This window comes from Onychomys torridus, chromosome 7, assembly GCF_903995425.1.
Source record: "Onychomys torridus chromosome 7, mOncTor1.1, whole genome shotgun sequence".
Classification (NCBI taxonomy): Eukaryota; Metazoa; Chordata; class Mammalia; order Rodentia; family Cricetidae; genus Onychomys; species Onychomys torridus.
This window is the reverse complement of record NC_050449.1, coordinates 111,948,364-111,966,845: the sequence shown is the minus strand read 5'-3', so window position 1 is coordinate 111,966,845 and position 18,482 is coordinate 111,948,364. Positions and strand designations below refer to the sequence as shown.

Genomic DNA, 18,482 nt, shown 5'->3' with positions numbered 1-18,482 from the left:
GGGGTCAGGGCGGTGGGCGTGCGCCCCGCCGGGGCTGGGTAGCTCTCCCCGCGAGCCGGGCGGGCGCAGCGCCACGTGCGGAGCCCCGGACGCGTCGCTCTGGGGCGGAGCCAGCCCGGGGCCCCTGAGCCCCAGGCCGAGCCCAGGCGGGGCCCGCCCCCGACCCCGCCCCCAGCCCGAGCCCGCGCCGCCCGCCGAGCCCGGGAGCCCGGGAGCCCGAGCCGAGCGGCTGAGCCGAGACGGCGGCAGCGCCCGTGGGATGCGGGGATCGCGCCCCCGGGACCGCTGAGCCTGCGCCCGCTGCCCCGAGCCCTGCGCCGAGCCGAGCCCGCGTCGCGCTGCAGCCGCCCACCCCGGGGCGCGGGCCAGGGACCAGCAGGTGAGCGAGCACCCCCGTGTCCCGCAGCCCCCCGCGCCTCTGCGTCCGCCGCCGCCCAACTTTCCTCCCCGATGGCCGGGAGCCGCCCGGCCCGGTCCCCAGCCCCCGGCAGCCGCTGTCCCCGAGGGGGGAGGGGCGCGAGAGGCGCAGGTGGCCCGGGCCGGGGGTTCCCTGGGGCGTCTCTGTTCGCCGTGGGTCTCCTCCCGTCCCCTCTCCTTCCGGGTTTCCCGTGCGCTGTCGAGGGCCGGGGGATGGGGAGCTTCGGCCCCGACTCCCGGGCCATCGCTGGCGCAGGCTCGCCTAGGGGCTGGGATTGGGACCCGGATTCCCAAGGCCGGAGACCCCAAGGTCAGAGCAGCGACAAGGCGCGCGGAGAATGTGCCTCTGGAGAGCTGGGGGTGAAAGGGCTGAGCGGGCACCGACCAGGACTAGGGAGCAGGCCGAGCGCTCGTTTTCCCTGGGTTCGGGGGTGTGGGGGACCCGGCACCTGGGCTATGCCCTGGGTTAGACGAAATCTCTGCACCCCAGGAAGGGATCTGTGCGCGCTATCGGTGGTCAGATCTACTAGTGTGCTCTGTCTCTGGGCGCTCCCACCATGCTGAGATCTCCGTGCCTTGTTGTCGCCTTGAAGCAGTCGCATCTCCTCTTGTCTCTGTGGGCTCTCTCGGGGAAATTCGGGAGAATTCTTCGCTCTCCTTGCTTTGACCTGGGCAGACTTGGGCACCCAGACGGGAGAGGGAGGCGGCGCTGGACCCTGTGTTGTTTGATCGTCTTTGGAGGTGCCCTGTGAGGAAGTGGAGGTGCCTAGCCTTGTCTGAGTACTGGTGGGGACAGCGATATGGTGGGGACTGGTGGCGGTGGCGATCATGATGCAGGAAATGCTAAGGACGAGGCCCTGGCTGTAGGCAGGCCTTCCAAACACCTGTTGGAGGGCAGCGGACAAGGACCAACCTCAGAACTCACTCTTGTCTCCTTAGCGACTTCAGTCTTGTTGGAACATGGGATCAGTGTGGCCTTGGGGTCCTGAGCTGCCTCTTCCAGCAATGACCTTAAGCACCATGCAGAGAACAGGACCCCCATGAGCCCCAGACCTTCTGTAGATTCACTGTTTTTCAGGACTGAGGCCCTATGCAGCCTGGGCCACCTTGTCCACCCGTCTACTTCACTACTTGTCCCTGCCCCTCCCTGACATTGGACAGAAGCCCATAAATGATGGTCATCCCTGGGAAGATGAAACAAGGGAAATTCAGGAGCAGCTGGAACATGGGACACCAGTTCTTTGCTAGAATGCAAAGGTGCTGAAGAGAGCCTCCACTAACTTTCTACCTTACCCCTCGCCACCATGTCCTGAGACCCAGAGGGGTCAAGGACTTAGCCAAGGTCACACACACAATCGTTCGTTGGGGGGGACACTCAGGGTAAAATCCCTAGGAATCTATTTCTTGGTGGCCGCCTAGAATTGACCAAAGAGGGTCTAAATAGAGAGGGGAGTGACCCTGGAATCCAGCACTTGGGAGACAGGCAGGTAGATCTCTGTGAGTTCAAGACCAGCCTGGTCTACAAAGCAAGTTCCAGAACAGCCAGGGCTGCTACACAGAAAAACTCTGTCAGTCTCAAACAAAACAAAACAAACAAAAAACAAAACTAAACTAAAGGAAGAAAGGAAGGGGAGTGTGGCCCTCAGGTGCTAAGAGCCCACTGTGGCACGGGCAGCTGTCATCCTCTAGAATGCCGAGTCCCTGTATGTGGCGGTGAACGCACCTCTGGAAGAATTCCATGGTTGACTCACTTGGCATGGAGACACCAGAGACAGCTGGGGACGAGGGAGTGGGAGAGGCTGGTGCTCAGGCAATCCACAACGAAGAGACTCCTGGGGCAACCTGGAGCAGTGAAAAATGGCAGTCTCCTCCATGGGAGACTCATTCCTGTCAGTCCTTGAGGAGGCTTTTGGAAGAGTGTGCAGTGACAGAAGTTAGCCCCAGAAACACCCAAGAGGTCATGCTTTTAGTCAAGTCAAAAGTATTGTTCTAGCATAGATAACTTCCACCTGGGTTTTAAAGCATGAATAGGAGTTTTCCAGGTGAGGATAGTGCAGTCTTGTCATCACTGACCAACCAATACAAACACGGAGGGGTAAAAGAACAGTTAGTTGAGTGATCTGTTGGGTCCTGTGATGTGAAGAAAAGCGGAGGTCACAGTCACAGGGGTGTTTGCAACCTCTGCTTAGGAATTGGGAATTTATCCTCAGTAATGGTTCTAAAAATAGCTAACAGGCACTGAGTGCTTTCGGTAGACCAGACCAAGCCAGGCGCTCATAGGGTTCGTCTCCCAAAGTACCCCACGTCAGCTCCAAGGTGGGGACCACAGTCACAAACATTTTGCAGGTCTGGAAGGGAGCAGCAGCTGGGTCACTGCCTCTGGGTCACTGCCGCCGCTCTCCCAAGTAGTCGGGGTCTGTGGTGCCACCTCAGTGTGCACAGGGCCTGTGCAAACTTAGAAAGTCCTTCAGCGGAGGGAGTGTCACCAGGCAGGCCACTGGTGACACCCTAGTGTCCTCCACTGAGGAATCTGCCACTCTGCCACCCCTGTCTTCCAGGGCACCCAGAGATACCCACCCCTTACCCTGGATGCATAGTGGGGGACATAGGTGGGCACGCTTGATCTGGGCAATATGACTCCAGTTGGGCATTAGAGGAAAGGATCCAGGAAAGGAGCTTCCAGAAGGAGACCTAGGCTGGAGGTAGGCAGTCCAGAGGGTAGCTGGTCGCTGGAGCCAGGGCTGCCTGGCTGGCCACCAGAGCACCACTTGGGAAGCTTTACATAAAGCCGTCTGCTCTGAAGCTCCACCCCCCTGGCATGCTAATTCGCTTGGTTCTGGGGTGGAGCAGGCCGGCGTCCTTCTGAAAACAGGTGATTCTGATGATATTAGAGGGCAAGTCTGGAGCCAGCTGCTCAGAGACACTGGGCAGCCAAGGAAGGATGGGAAGCCAGGAGAGCAGGTGGCACTGACCAGAGGCAGAAAGGGCCCTCCCCAGGAAAGGGAAAACCCCCATTTCTGCTGAGAGACCTTTAGAAGATACCTTCAGCACCGTTCATGGATAGATGAACAAGAATGAATAATTTAGAGAGAAGTGCCCATTAGATTGAGCCACAGCGAGGGTGCCAGTGACCTGGGCAAGAGAAACGGCACTCTGAGCCCACAGGACATGGTGCCCTGCGTGATGGATTCTGTTGAATGAACACACTGGAGGTGCAGTCTGATTTGGAGTGGGTTAAGGGATGAGCAGTGGGTGATAATGTGGGGAGCACTGGCAGACTTTCAAGGGTTTGATGGTTGGAGAGGTAGGAGAGAGATGGGGGACTGCATGAGGGGTGGGGTCCAGTTTGGTTTTAGGTAAAACCTGATACCGTAGGCTAGAGGGCCTGCGGTGCATGCCTGAGCAAGGGCTTATGGAGAAGATCTCAAGGAAAGGACCAGAAGTCTGTGGCTCGAAGCTTCCTGTGAGGTGCATGCAGCACAGTCTGCGCACTGGGCCAGTCAGAGGGGCTAGGGTAAGATGGCTCCTGCCAGCTTCTGCAAGGAGGGTGGTGGTGGCCGAAACCGATCCCTGCCTCAGCATGGAGAGTGGGTCCTTTCTCTGGGGAGGAAAGGGTATACAGAGAGCGGTCTTGGGAGACAGGGGGACAGGATTGGCTTGCGTAGAGCAGGTGTCCATGGTGACAGAATTTGAAGAAGAGGTGCCCCAGTCAAAGTTCCATGGGGAGGCAGAGAGAGAAGAGAAGGCGCAGACAGAGGCCGGGCATTTGGGGGGTCAGGGCAGCTGTAGGAATGGCCTAAGTCCGATGGCCAGGCTAGTCTCACAGAGTTCAGGGACAGGGGCATCCAGCCTGGAGGGAGTGGGGGAGAACATTCAGCATCTATTTTGTGCCATGGAAGGTTCTAGGTATCTAAGACAGGGATAATAACTGCCCTGTGAAGTTTGCATAGTAGTGGGGAGAGAGACTGCCTCATGAAACAGAGATAATTTTAGGCAGTGGCAAGTGCCGTGAATGGGTGAAACAGGATTCCTGATGAGAGATGGTGAGTCAGTGTAGCCTAGCGGACCAGGGATATCTGAACGAGGCAGCTGGTCTAGGACCTGAATAACAGGAAAAGTGTGGGGAGAGAATCCTGAAGAGGAAACTGTCTGTGCAAAGGCCCTGGGGCAGAAACTAGCTCCATGAATGTCCGCTGTGCCTGGAGCAGAAGGAATGGGATGGGATGGAAAGACACCAAGCCTCTGTTCTAACCCCACCCCCTCAGTGGACTGCCCCTTCTATGCGCCTACACCACTCTCCTTGGGCTGGCGCTGGCAGCAGTTCCTGGGAATGAAGCTATTTTTAGATCCGACTCTCCTCTCCTGTGGGTCTAGAACATACCGTGTCTTTTGAAGATGATCAATATGTGCTGGCACTATTTATAGAGACCCCATGTCAAGTCCTGGGGCCTGGGACCCCCAGACTTTCTGGGACAGGCATCACAGTACAACCTTAGGGGCCTTGATGTAGACTCTTTGGTTGACTTCTCAGTCTGTCTTCTACTGTCAGGGGGCAGACAGGCACTAAGCACCCTGGAGCCTCCCAACATCACCCCGGGGCCAGAAAGACTGCCCAGGACCTGGTAGAAGACAAGCTGGGAATGGAAGTCCAGCCTCCCCTCTAGGCTTGATCAATGTAGAAAACAGGAAGCCTGCCTGGAGGAGCCCAGGGCGGAGGTTGCGGGGGAGGGGGAGGCTGGGCTCAGGTCTCCTGTCCGTAGTCAGGGTCTGGAGAGTGTTTATGCTCTAGGCCTGAGTCCTTTCCCTCCTCAGTGTCTTCTCATTAAATCTCCCAGGGAAGCAGTGGAAAGTGCAGTCCCCCAAGGGTATTTGCTGAAGGCAGGGATGGAGCTGTTCTTACAGTGTCTGTGTGGCCCTGGGTTGCTCTCTTGCCCCCTCAGAAAGCCCTGAGTACTGAGTACCAAGGGCTGCTCTCACAACCCTAGAGCCAGGGACAGCACTGACTACCCTGGGGTCTCAAGGTCACCCAGGGACACAGGGAGGCCTTAGCCAGTCAGCACCTCGGTCCTGAATGGTGCATTCTGAACAGTGGAGGTTCATCTTGGATGAGGAAGGTAGAAAACCCCTCTCTGGCAGGTATGGATTCTTAGAAGTCCCAGGAAGAGGAAGGACCAGCTTTGGAGTTGGCTTTCAAAGAGATCATAGGGCGGGCGGGCGGGAGGGGAGAGAAGCCTGACTGACAGCTGAGGCACTACAGCAGTTTGTAGGCTGCATCTGAGGCAGATTGGGTGGGATAGCTGATCTCAGGACAGGGGTATCCTGCTATGGGAGGGACCAGCCTCAGCAATCAGTCCTTCCTGCTTGGCATTAAAGCCCAGCATCATTGGTCCAGGCAAGGGACCCAGACAAACCCCTCTGGCTACCCAAGTAAGCAGAAGAAGCCTAGTCCAGCCCATTCCTTTCCAAGGCCCCACCCAGGGTCACCAGTTGGCATGGAAGTGCAGGGAGGCTGAGGGACAGAGACCAACCCACACAGCCGGAGGGAGACCTGAGCAGAAGGCGCAGGCGCCCGGCGCCCACCCCACCACTGCACTTGGGTCGGATGCAGCACAGACTGCCTGTTAAATAAAGCGACAGCTAGTTGCCAACAGCGCTGGAAACCCAGGGAAAACCCCCGCTCGCTCGCTGAGCCCGAGTGCCGATTAGATGTATAATTGCTGAGCTTCCGTTTCAGAATCTGTCCAAGGCGAGGAGACAAAAATCCTCCTAAGGAGCCTCTGCAGCCTGCTGTCCCCAGAGAGAGCGGGCACCTTCCAGTCCTCATCTTTCTGATAGAATTAAGGATTTGTGCCCACATGGCTCACTTCTAGCCACTATGCAGGAGAAGTTTAAAGTGTACTCACCCACAAATGAGAAGCAGCCTGCCCAAAACAGCCATGTACATCTGTGATGTTCTACAAGAAGCTGAATGAATCTACCTGGTAGGCATTGAGCAGTTGTCTGGCAGGGACAGAAGCGAGGACTTTAGGGGATGAAGGGACTGTTTGCTGTCTCAGTTGGGGTGGCACTTTACCCATGTGTACACAGTTGTCAATACTTACCTAACCGCACACACTTTCTGAGTGTGTTTTCTTGAGTTTAAATTCTACTTCAGCTGAAAGGTGCAGGTAGGAAGAAGGTCTCGTGTTTAGTTCTAGTATGTCCTGGACGCCTTGGTGACATAGATTCATTGTCTCTGTGGGCTAGTTCACCTTCCTCTGGGCAACAGAAGACCTCAGAGGGAAGGCCTCCCAGGTTCCTCTGGGGGCATGTATAGCTTCTTCGATGCACACAGTAGGTGCTTCATAAATGCCTCAGTTGCCATGGCATCCATATATAGTTCCCCTGCAAAGGCTTTCTCAGCTAAGGTATCAGAGAGAGGAGTGGGAAGGAACCTTACCAGGCAGAGTTGCGATGCTGGTGGCATCTTCCCACCTTGTATACTGTGAGGGTCTGCTGGAGCCTGAGCAGGGCAGAGTCTGGGATAGATACGTCCTTTTGTGGTCACGGGGTGTTGAGCATCCATGTCCCTGCTCTGGAGATCCAGGGCTGGGCAACATTGGGCTCTTAGAGATCCTGTGTGCATGGGCCTTTGAAAAGGCTGAAGAGGAAGGTTGGGCATGGGGGAAGGGTGCTGTGTTCACTGTGTACTGCAGTGTGTGTGTGTGTGTGTGTGTGTGTGTGTGTGTGTGTGTGTGTGTGTGTTTAGGGGGAACCTGGGGATTCCACGTTCCCCTGACCTAGCATCTAGACACTGTCAAGCAGTTGTGGAATGGAGAAGCCCCATGCTTGCTGTGAGGGAGGGGGAAGAGAAAAAGGCAAGGTTAGGAGGGGAACACTTGGTTTGTTTTTGGCCAGTGGTTGAATCACAGGTAGAACCAGATAATCGAGACCCCACCCCAGCGCCCAGCCCTGGACAGAGCCACCTTGAAGAGGAGCCCGGTTCTGTCCCCTCCTGGGGATTCACTTCTGCAGAGGCTACAGCTCATCAGGTTTTCTTGTCAGCAGACTTAGCCCGATGCTGGAATAAATGAGATGCTAATGTATGTAAATGAGGGCATCCCCAGAAGCTGGGGTGAGCATGTTCGCCTCGGGAGGGATGGGGGTGCTTGGCCAGGACTTCCCCGAGATTTCTGGAGGTGGGGGGGCGTGTTGCTCAGACTTGCCCTGTTCCTCATTGTGTGTTGGACTAGGCAGGGTTAATACCTCTGTAGCAGCCTCAAAGGAGTGGAGCCAGCAGGGAGCTGGTTAACAGAGGCTCGTGTGCAAGGACGTGTCAATGTGCCTTTGATCTGGGAACAGGGACCTCTGAATGCAGAGGCCAGGGCACCAGCTGGCACCCCCATGGAGCCTTTGTCCAAGCAGCAACCCCAGAGAGCTGGGGCTGTACAGATAATTGCCTGGGCGGGAGGATGGTGTGAACATGCTGTCGACCTCTCCCCCTGACTCCCCCATCATCCCAACCTGTGGCTTTAGCCTCCATGGCCGCCTATAACCACTGCCAGAAACCAGGTGGCCACTTTCTGGTCTACCAAGACAAGTCTTTTTCAATCCTTCCTGTGGCCCCATCCCCACCTCCAGAGCCCAGCCTGAGTCTGATGTCAAAGCAGGTGGGACCTTGTAGATTCTACTTGCTGAGCAGTGGTGTCCAACCGAATAGAACAGGATCCCTGAATGCCAGTCACATGTTTGGGAGGTCTAACAGTCACTTTAAAAAAGGTAAAAATAAGTTATTTTAACATGTTTCTTTTGATTAGGCATTTTATCAAGTTAAATATTATACATTTAACTGTAATCAACATTAGAAATGACGAACGGACTGGTCATACGGAGTCATACGGCCCCTGTCTGTCCACTGTAGCTCTGTCCTCAGCCCTTATAGCCATACACAGCAAGTGAGTGACTACTTTGTTGGGCAGTGCCAGAGCTGAGAGGAAAACTGCCAGAGAATCGCTTCTGTCAGCAGAAGTGCCAACGGCATCTACCCAGGTGTGGGCACAGGCCAGCCTCCTAGGGCTGAGCCAGCCCCGCTTCACACCACTCAGTTCAGATGGGTGTTTACAAGCCAGCCACATCCTTTCTCCCAGCTCTAGCCACAGAGGTGGGAGACAAATAGTGCCCTGGTTGGGAGCTTCCTAATCCCCGAGTGTCAGATTTCTCACCGGGAAAGAAAGAGGATAAGACCTCCTCCCTTTCTGGGATTGCAGCAAAGATAAAATACTGTAATCCAAAAGAGCACTTGCAGCTATGAATGCATGCACACGGACACACACACACACACACACACACACACACACACACACACACACACAGAAGCAGGTTCACAAAGAATGTGAGACAGTGCTGGTATGGCTCTTAGCCCCATTGGTCCCAAGGGGGCCAGAGTCAACATGTAGCTTTGTGGCTAGTCAGCATTTAGTGCCCCCCCCCCCCAACCATCCAGTTCATTCCTCCCTGCTCTGAGAGCTCATGTTGAGGGCCAGGGCCCGGTATATGTGTAAATCAGTTCTCTGCCGGGTGACATGGGGATTCAGTGCACCAAGGTCTTAGAAGGAAAGACAGACAGACAAGGAGGTCTGATGTGGAAGGAGGCCCACTGAGCTGGCTCTCCCTGAGAACAATAATGCAGTTACATGCTATGTGACAGTGTTCCCAACAACAACCGGGCCACACAGAGGACCATGGTCTCTGGAGATTCTGAGGGAGCTGAAAAATACCTACCACCTAGTGACGCTGTAGCCATCCTAACATCACAGTGCAGTGCTGGCTTGGGGGGGGCGGTAGGGGGGAAGTGGGTTGTGTGTGTGGTGTGGGGATGAAGGGGTGTGGGGGTGTGTGTGTGGTGTGGGGAGGGGAGGTGTGTGTGGGTGTGGTGTGTGGGTGTAATATGTGTGTGGTATGTGTGGTGTGTGGGTGTAGTATGTGTGTGATATGTGTGGTGTGGGGGGGGGGGGGGTTGCTGTGGAAGCAAACCTGTATTGCAGAATAAAGTATATGTGCAGTTACAGATAGTGTGTGATACTTGGCAACAGTAAGCAACTGTGTTACTAGCTTGTGTACTGTCAAGGTGTTTATTTTTATTACTCGTGTGTAGGTATGAGCCTGTGTGAGGTTGTGTTCACACATGCATGCAGGAGCCCATAGAGACCAGAAGAGGGCATCATCAAATCCCCTAGAGCTGGAGTTAGAGACACTACCCAACATGGGTGCGGGTCCTCTGTAAGAACAGTCCATGCCCTCATCCACTGAACCACCTCTGCAGCGCTGCTTTATACTTGTGCACTCCTGCTTCAGAAAAGCAGGCAGCTGCCTCACTCGGCCCGTGTGTCACCTCATGTTGCACTGAGGCTCATTGAGTGTAGGGTGTTCTGTTCTGGGAACTGCTGTGTGGTAGAGCATGCGCTTAGCATGAAAAAAAAGTGACTGATTTGCATCATCTAGGTATGTGTAAATACACGCTGATGTTCCCAGGACAAAACTGCCTAATGATGTCGTTCTATGGCTCCTTGGGATTCAATGACACATGGTAATGACAAAGCCCACAATGACAACAGCAGCTAGTGACCACTGCGTTTGTACAATGGCCGAGACCTGGGAAAGTGTCAGCAGTGTACTTACACACTTCAGAACAGCCCTCTGAAATAGGAGCGCTCTGTCTCTCTGTTGACTTCTTGAGACTTGGTCTCACTATGTCACTATGTAGCCCTGGCTGTTCTGGAACTCCATGTGCAGACCAGGCTGTCCTCAAACCCACAGAGATCCCCCTGCCTCTGCTCCCAGGTGCTGGAATTAAAGGCGTGCAGCACATGTCCAGTCTCCAGGAACAGTTCCTAGCCCCGTGGGGAATGTTGACTGATGGGGAAACTGAGATTCACTCACTCACGGACATCTGGCAAGCCAGTGACTGGGGCCCAGGTTCACTTGCATGGGCTGGCTTCCAAGCCACTGCTGGAATCACTTCCTCACTCCATATAAGAACAGGAAATCTCTTAAGAGAGGGAAATGCAGGGTGGGGAGCCAAAAGACGAGGAGGCAGAGACGGCTATGGAGGAGGGCCTCTGAACACAGCATTTCTCCTTCTGTGCTGCGGTGGCCTCTTCCCATCTGATCACCACAGCTGACCTGAGAACCGTCATCTAGGGAAGCACCCTTTGAAATCCTTGTAGGACCATGCATACAGTGGGCGCCGAATGCCTGCTCATTGAGCTGAGGTATTAGTATGTCCTCCTGAAGGAAGAAACAAAGTTGCCTGGTGCGTGCATGGGCCACAAGCCTTGGGTAGGGGACTGTCATGGGGCGACACCCAGTGGGCAAGAGACATCCATCCCACTTAGCACACACCGTCAGCTCGATGGAAGACAAAGGACATGTTCAGGGAGTCACAAGCGCCCTGGCCTCCCTCTCTGGGTCAAGTCTCTGCTCTGAGGTTGCAGGCTCCCTTTCCATAGTCCTCTTTAGCACCCAGCGGCAGGCAGAAGGGGGGTACCAGGGCCAGGGAAGATGGAGCTAGGTAGGTAGGATGGGTGCCAGGGTGGAAGGTCATCTGGCCATGGGGCTGTCAAGCAGGAGAAAGGCGTGTAAAACAGAGGAAGCTGCAGAGATTTCCTAGGAAGCCTGGGAACCACTTCCACAGAGGGTTGTGCATAAATTTACATGGCAAAGAATATCCTTTGCATGCTGGGTTCCAGAGACTCTGATTCCACAGCGACCAAAATGCCAGACATGACTCAGGCAGGAGGCTGGAGTGAGCCTGCCTTCAGGCTCTGGGATTGAAGTAGGCAGGGAGGGGCTGCCTCCTTCCTCACCCCACAGTAGGCATCCTGCGAGTTCACTGCTAGAACCAGCAAAGTCCTGTGCAAACCAGGGCAAGTTAAGCAACCTGACATTGGTCCCTGACCCTAAGGACAGGGACAGTACCCACAACTGCATTCTAGGTTGCTAGGATGTGTGTTTATTTCAGTGACATCTTTGGCCACTGGCATGAGCCACATGTATTCAGGAAGCCTCCGGAAGGCCCATGCAGTGGGAGCCTGCTCCAAGCAGGCATGGTGTTCACTCCCCTACAATATCTCCACCCTACTGTCCTACAGGTTAGAGTAGAACCTGCTATCCCTGCCTTAAGTTGAGACGTCCAGGCTCAGCTGGACAGATTTGTCCCCAGACTGTTAGTGGCCAGGGAAATCTAGAAGGGAAAAGAGCCAGCTGGGGGTGCAGAGGAGGAAGGGCGTCACCCAGGACACAGGCAGTGCTTGTAAATGTCTGTCACAGACTGGGAAGGAGAGGAGCATGAGCACTGTGGGACATGGTCATTGTAGTGGTTAATATGCCTGCTGTTGTGATCAGTGCCTAACAAGCAGCAGTCTGAGGAAGGAAGGGGTTACTCTGGCTCACAGTTCAAAAGACCTGGCAGCAGAAGCGAGGTCCCTGGTCACACGGCATCCACAGTCAGGAAACAGAGAGATGGACGCTGGTGCTCTGCTCACCTTTCTCCTTTTCAGTTATCCCATGGAGTGGTGCCACCAGCACGCTGGCTGGGTCTTCCCACCCCAGTGAACTCAGTCTAGAAAATCCCTCACAAGTACGCTCGGAGACTTGTCTCCTAGGTGATTTTGAATGCTGTCAAGTTGACGTTGTTAACCATCACAACAATCCAGGCTGTGGTTAGGAGCCTGTCCTGGGCTGTTAGAAATGGAGGGGGAAACACTGAGTAAAGGTGGAGGGCACACGGCCAGAAAGGGTGCCGGTATGAGCTAGTTTGAAGGAGGCCAAACCTTTGTTCCCACTAACTCCACGGTTGGCGGGACATAGGGAGACGCGTGCCCTGTGACCTGAGGTAGAGGAATGTAATTAGGGTGGCGTGGGCTCCTGAGAGAAGGCTACCAGGACAGGGGAGATTGCCCCAGGCAGAGGGGTCAGCTAGAAGAAGCAAGCCCAGGGTAGCTGGAGCAAGAGAGGCACCAACAGAGAGGAAGCTGCCCTGGAGCAGGGGAGTGGCATGCTGACCTTGCCTGCTGTGCAATGGGGACTGTTACCTTGGAACCTAACCTGCCATAGCCTCTCAGCTTAGGGAGCTGGGAGATAGAGGCTTGCTCCACTGTATTTTCTTTCTGGAGCCCACCTCATCCTGGCAGCCTGTAATCCTGCAGCTGAGCTACACCCGGCTTTGCAGGCTCTGAGCTGCTGGAGGAAGGCAGGACCAGGGCCAGGTGCAGGCTGAACAAGAGAGAAAGCTGATCCTGCCCGCCCACCACGAGTAGCCCAGACACAAAGGCCACTTTCTGCAGGTTTACATTGGAACCTGAGGCTGCCCCTGCTGCTGGGAGGCAGCGAGGCTTCATCTGGAATCTAGTTCAGACAGGCCTCTGATGCCAGGGCCTCCCCAGGGTGTGGGTGCTTTTTGGGACCCACAGCCCTGTCACTTGGGGAGGAGGGGGCAAAGGGGTGTGGCGGTGCTTGGACATGGTAACCTATGGCCCTCTAACCTTGGGCTGTTCTTGAGGTTCCCTGGCCCCCCAAAAGTGCTCTGTCTCTCACTCTTGAACCCAGCAGGACTCAGAATGGAATCTGTCAGGTTTGAGGGCAGGGCAGGGCAGGCTCCCAAGGCGAGGCCTCTCTCTAGAAAGTCAGTCCAGCCCTGACCAGGGATGCTCCAAAGTCCCAGGGAGCCCAAGTGAGACTGACACCGTGGTGGATCATGGGAAAGGCATCCAAGAACTCCAGGAGGCACTCAGAGGGTCCTCCTGCCCACAGCTAAGGAGGATGGACCCCAGGGTGGGTCAGTAACTAAAAGGGGACTGAACCAGAGTCTTGGAGTTCTCTGCCCACTGAGAGAAGCTCGTCTTGGAATCACAGTTTTCAAGACAAAATATGTGGCATTAAAAGGGAAATCTGTCGTATTGAATATAGGTGCTGGGACACTTAAAACACTGTTTTCAATAGTGTGTGGACCTCTCTAATTTCTTAAATGGGATCAAGCAGGAACTGGAAGTACTATGACATTGAAATTGTGGGCAGTAATAATATCTGAGGTAGCCACAGCTGCAGTGATGGGACAGGGCTGTGAGACCGAGTCTTTGGGTCATAGATGTTAATGTTCCCTTCATAGATGAAGGAAATATTTCATTGAGTTCATGAAGAGATATCTTTCCTCCCCCAAATCATTTCCCGGTCCCTCCAAGAATCCCCAAACTCTATAAACAGACAAAACTCCCCCACACCCTTAGTCAGGGAGTGAGTGGCTACCCTTAATGTTGGTGTTTGGAGGGGCACAAGGGAGTGATGGTGAGCTGTCTCTCCATCTGGGTGCTGGTTACCACGGAGGTTCAGCTTGTGAGAATTCCCCCACCTGTGCACTCCCTGGCATCTGTTTGCATGAATCCTTTATTTCAATACAAATTGCAAACACATCTTTACAGAGACAGATGCATGTACAGGTGCAGGCTTGTACACACACGCTTCTGCCAGGGTGTGTACATCCCTGGGCATCCACGTGTCTCTAGAACCCTTGCAGGCATGTGGACACAGATGGATACTGGGATCCAAAGGACACTGTTTTTAGCAAATAATCCCAAGCTAAGGGGTAGCTCCCCAGTTTACAGAAGGAGCAATTGCTCACCGTGGAGAGGGCTGCCCCACTGTCCTCCCAGCGAGGCTCTTGGTTTCTAACATGAAATGAATAATGATTTTATTGTTTTTGCAAGCTCATCATAGTGGATGCCAGCCATGGGGGAAGGTGCAAAGGAAGTTTAGAATGACCCAAATTCTCCTCAGCTAGGGGAAGAAAAATCACCAATCACGTTTGGTGATAAGTGTTGGAGATAGAGGCCGCCTGCTCTGTTAGAGGTGGAGGCTAGACAGGGAAAGGCTCTTATGAAGTGGGGACCTACTCTCCCACTGCTATTTTTAACGAAGATGGTCCTTTAACTTCTCCAACCCAACGAGAAGCTGCAGACTGATGGGAAGCTATAAAGGAAACCTCTGTCTCCCTGTTTCTGTGACACTCATTTCATGCTGTGCTTTTCCAGGTGTCCACACATGCTTGCACACACATACATACACAGATGCACTCTCTCCCGTGTGTGTGTGTGTGTGTGTGTGTGTGTGTGTGTGTGTGTGTGTGTGTGTCTGTCTGTCTGTCTGTATGTATGTATGTATGTATGTATGTCTCCCAGTGCAGGAACGCATATGTGCTAGCATGTCAAGGCCAAAGATCAACTTGAGATGCCATTTTTCAAGAGGTGTCCAACTTGTTTTCTAAGCTGGGATTTCTCACTAGCATCTGGGCTAGGCTGATGGCCCAGCCAACTCCAGGATGCCTCCTGTCTGTGCCTCCCTGGCACTAAAATCACAAGCAGGCACTATCTCACACAGCTTTTCTTGTGGATACTAGGGACCAAACAGAGATCTTCAAGCTTTTACAGCAAACACTTTACCAACTGAGCCGTCTGACCATTCCCTAGAGGTGCCCTCTCTCTCTGTTTTATTTTTTTCTTTTTCTTCCTTTCTTTTTTGGAGCTGAGGATTGAACCCGGGGCCTTGCGCTTGCCAGGCAAGTGCTCTACCACTGAGCTAAATCCCCAGCCTCTCTCTATGTTTTATTTTATTACATTTATATTCTCATGTATGTGTACTCTCCCTCCCCCTCATGTGTGCAGGCCAAAGAGCATCTACCAGGAGTCAGCTGTTTCCACCAATCTTGTGGGGAGCCAAGGATGGAACTCAGGTCTGCCAGGCTTGACAGTGAGGGCCTTTACCCGCTAAACTATCTCAACAGCTCTAGAGGTGCCTTTGAGACTGGTTGCGTCTGCTCACTTTTTACCTGCCTGGCTGAATGCCTGCAATCCATGGTGCTCAGGGCACCTGAATCTGGGTCCTCGTTGGCCACGTGCTGGGGTGGGTGCCACAACAGCTTATAGGGGTCATTCATGACATGCTCCACGGGAGTGAGATCAGAGCAGAGCCCTTGGCTGACAGGAAGGGAGTGTGTCCCTGGCAGAGATCTCCAGCAGGTGTCCGTCTGCCTTCTTGAGCTGGTGCCCAGCCATTCCCGGGTTTGATGTGGTGATTAGTCCTCTGGTGCAGCCCCAGCTCGGTGTCAGAGTCAGGAGCCCTCTGGCCACATCCTGTTTTGGTGAGCCAGTCAGGAATGCATTCTCCTGCCTAGCTGTCATAGATAGAGTGTGTTTGCACCAGGTTCTGAATCTTTTGAGGCCACCAGGGGCCACATTTTCCCGGTTTGACGTCACACACATGTGCCTGTTGGATGTCCTCTTTAGTAGTGGTCACTGTCTTCCGGTGCTGCTGGCCCCTTGGGATTGGCATTTGTTTGTCCTCTCTTGTGGGGGAAGACGGGGCAGTGTGATGAGCCAGAGGCACACCCGTCACGTTTCCCATCTTTAGAATCAGTCTAGTTAGGGATGTTGCTGCACCCAGGGGATTCCTATGAGATCCTCATCAGGAGGTCGGCATAGCTGTGCACACGGGAGTGCCAACATCTGGATGCCAACTCCTGTGTTGCTGCCCAGATGTTTCTGAAAACCTACAGGGTTTTCCTGGGTTCCTTGGGGCAAACGCTGATGTCCCCTCAATTGCCACCTCCTATGCCCAGGTTTGATGTGTGCCACCTCTCATGTGAGAGCATGGGGACTGTGGGAACTGGACAGAGCTCGGTCTGGGAATATTCCCTGGAGAGGAGGGATAGGACCTGGTCCCATCCAGGGCCAACTCCTGGCATCTGTGTGTTTCATCTTACACTGGGGAGCAGAAGACCATTCTGACAGGGTCTGGGATAAAACAGAAGACCTCTCTGTCCACCCCTGTCCTGTGGAGCCTAAGGAGCTGTTGGGGATGGAAATGTCTTGAGAGGGGACAGCTGAAATGTTTTCTTTGGTGTGGAGTGAGAACAATATAACTATCATGATGGCACATTTTCCCTTGATCACGGGTGTTCAGACACGCACAATGGGGCAGGAGTGGGGGGCCACTTCGGAACCGTTCCTCACACACACACCACCGTGGAGAGCATAAGTGTTTGCCCCAGCCACTGTCAATCACGTGTGCCTGTTCAGTGATTGGCAGCTGGGGACCCTGTGCACATTTGCAAATTATGTGTTTTTTTGCACCAGCATAGCTAGCCCACCACCCTGCCCTCTGTCCGTGGCACCCCATCACACCTATGTCTGTGTCTTCCAGCTTCCCCCCAGGCAGCCTGAGGAGAGCCTGTGCCCCCAGAAGCAGGATGAGAAGATGGCAAACTTCCTGTTACCTCGGGGCACCAGCAGCTTCCGTAGGTTCACCCGGGAGTCCCTGGCGGCCATCGAGAAGCGAATGGCGGAAAAGCAGGCCCGAGGTTCAGCCACATCACAGGAGAGTCGTGAGGGCCTGCCAGAGGAGGAGGCTCCCCAGCCCCAGCTGGACCTACAGGCCTCCAAAAAGCTGCCAGATCTCTATGGCAACCCACCCCGAGAGCTCATTGGGGAGCCTCTGGAAGACCTGGACCCTTTCTATAGTACCCAGAAGGTGACTGCCACCCCCTCAACACCCTCCTCACCCTTCTAGGTAGCTCCTACGAAGGCAGCAGGCAGATGGGGCTCTGCTTATGTGGAGTTCTGTGTGGGGCTGGCTCCCCTGGGCTTCGGGGGAGTGACTAACCACTGATCTGTATTCCAGTCACCTTAATTTTGGAGTTCTGGGATAAAGACATAAATGATGGTGTTTGGGCCCCTAACTTGGGGTGGGAGGACCACAAAATTCTTGCCTAGTGTAGTGCTTTGGTATATACCTCTAGGGGATTCCTTCCTGTCCCCAGACGTGTGGGCACTTGGAATGAATCCCCAAGTGGTCTCCCTCCTAAGTAAAAGTGGCGTGTGTTCCTCCCATCCCTCTGGTGGCCCAGAGAATTAGCCAGCAGCAGCATCAGAGCCAGCTGGTTCAAGCTGAGCCACAGTGGTTGTCTCCTGGGCCTTCTGGCCTTCCCTGAACGACAGAGGCCACGGGAAGGCTGAGAGGGAAGAGGAGGCCATGACTGGTGAGGCCCGCAGTGGAGGGAAGACTTAACTCTGTCATCGTTGCTCCTGGAGAAAGGGAAGGGAGTGGTTTTTCTCCACAAGGCCCTGCCCTGGACTCCTCTTCGACCACAGGTCACCATCTTGTAAACAAGGTGACAGACATATAGGGCTCCCACAGAAGCAGAGAATGCCCACCCAACTGTCCTGGGCCTAATTGTGGGGGCTGGTGGTCAGGCAACAGGCTGGAATCTGGAGGAAGGCCTTTCCTGAAGGCCAGGCACCAGAGACCGAGGAGGCTCATAGGGTTACTGTGGCCAGCTCCAAGCTAAGGGCAGAGCAACACCTGTGGAGCCAGAAAGACAACTGTAGTCAGTGTGAGGACCTGTCTAATGTGTCCGTACGTCTGTCACCATGGTTTGAGGTAGTGTTTGGGGACTCAGAGTGTGCATGTCCATGTGTGATCAGCTGTGGCTGTGAAGGTACCCACACACACTCAAGTCTATACAGTCAGGAAAGCTGAGCTGGACCTATTCTGGGGCTTCCAGGGCTGCTGAAAAGGTAGAATTTGGGTGAGTGAGTGGGTAGGCTTAGGTCATACTCAGTCAGAGTTGACAGAGAGTTGGGATTGGGGTTAGGGACATGGCTGAGAGAGAGTCTAGGCCACCGTGAGAGGAACAGAAAGGATTAGGTTGGGGTCAGATTAGCCCAGTAGAGGGACGGTAGGTGAACCTAAGGATAGAGTCCAGCTTGGGTGGGCTTCGAGCCTCTGGAACCCCTCGCCCCCAACAGTCCATGTGGGTGGAGCCAAGGACACCATCTTTTTTTTGTCTCTGTGTATCTGAGAATGTTTGACCAGAGGTCTGCTAGTGCCCTGGACTCCATCCTGTGTCCCTTGCCGACCCTGGCTTGGGGAGGGAGGCACCTCGTGGAATTGCCCAGATAATAGAGCTTCGCCCCATCCACTCAGCCCATGGAGGTGAGCCATCTCTCATCCCTGCTCGCCATGCCTTTGGCATGCTG

General features: G+C 54.4%; 1 protein-coding gene across 1 annotated transcript in view; it reads left to right on the top strand.

The window, feature by feature from the left end:
• The first annotated feature begins 252 nt into the window (after positions 1–252).
• Scn5a (sodium voltage-gated channel alpha subunit 5) overlaps positions 253–18,482 on the top strand; it is a 98,441-nt gene continuing 80,211 nt past the window's right edge. Inside the window, exons 1-2 of the mRNA XM_036193999.1 lie at positions 253–379; positions 16,648–16,974. Coding sequence (XP_036049892.1) covers positions 16,702–16,974 — 273 coding nt within the window. The 5' untranslated portion in view covers positions 253–379; positions 16,648–16,701. The remainder of the gene's footprint in view (positions 380–16,647; positions 16,975–18,482) is intronic.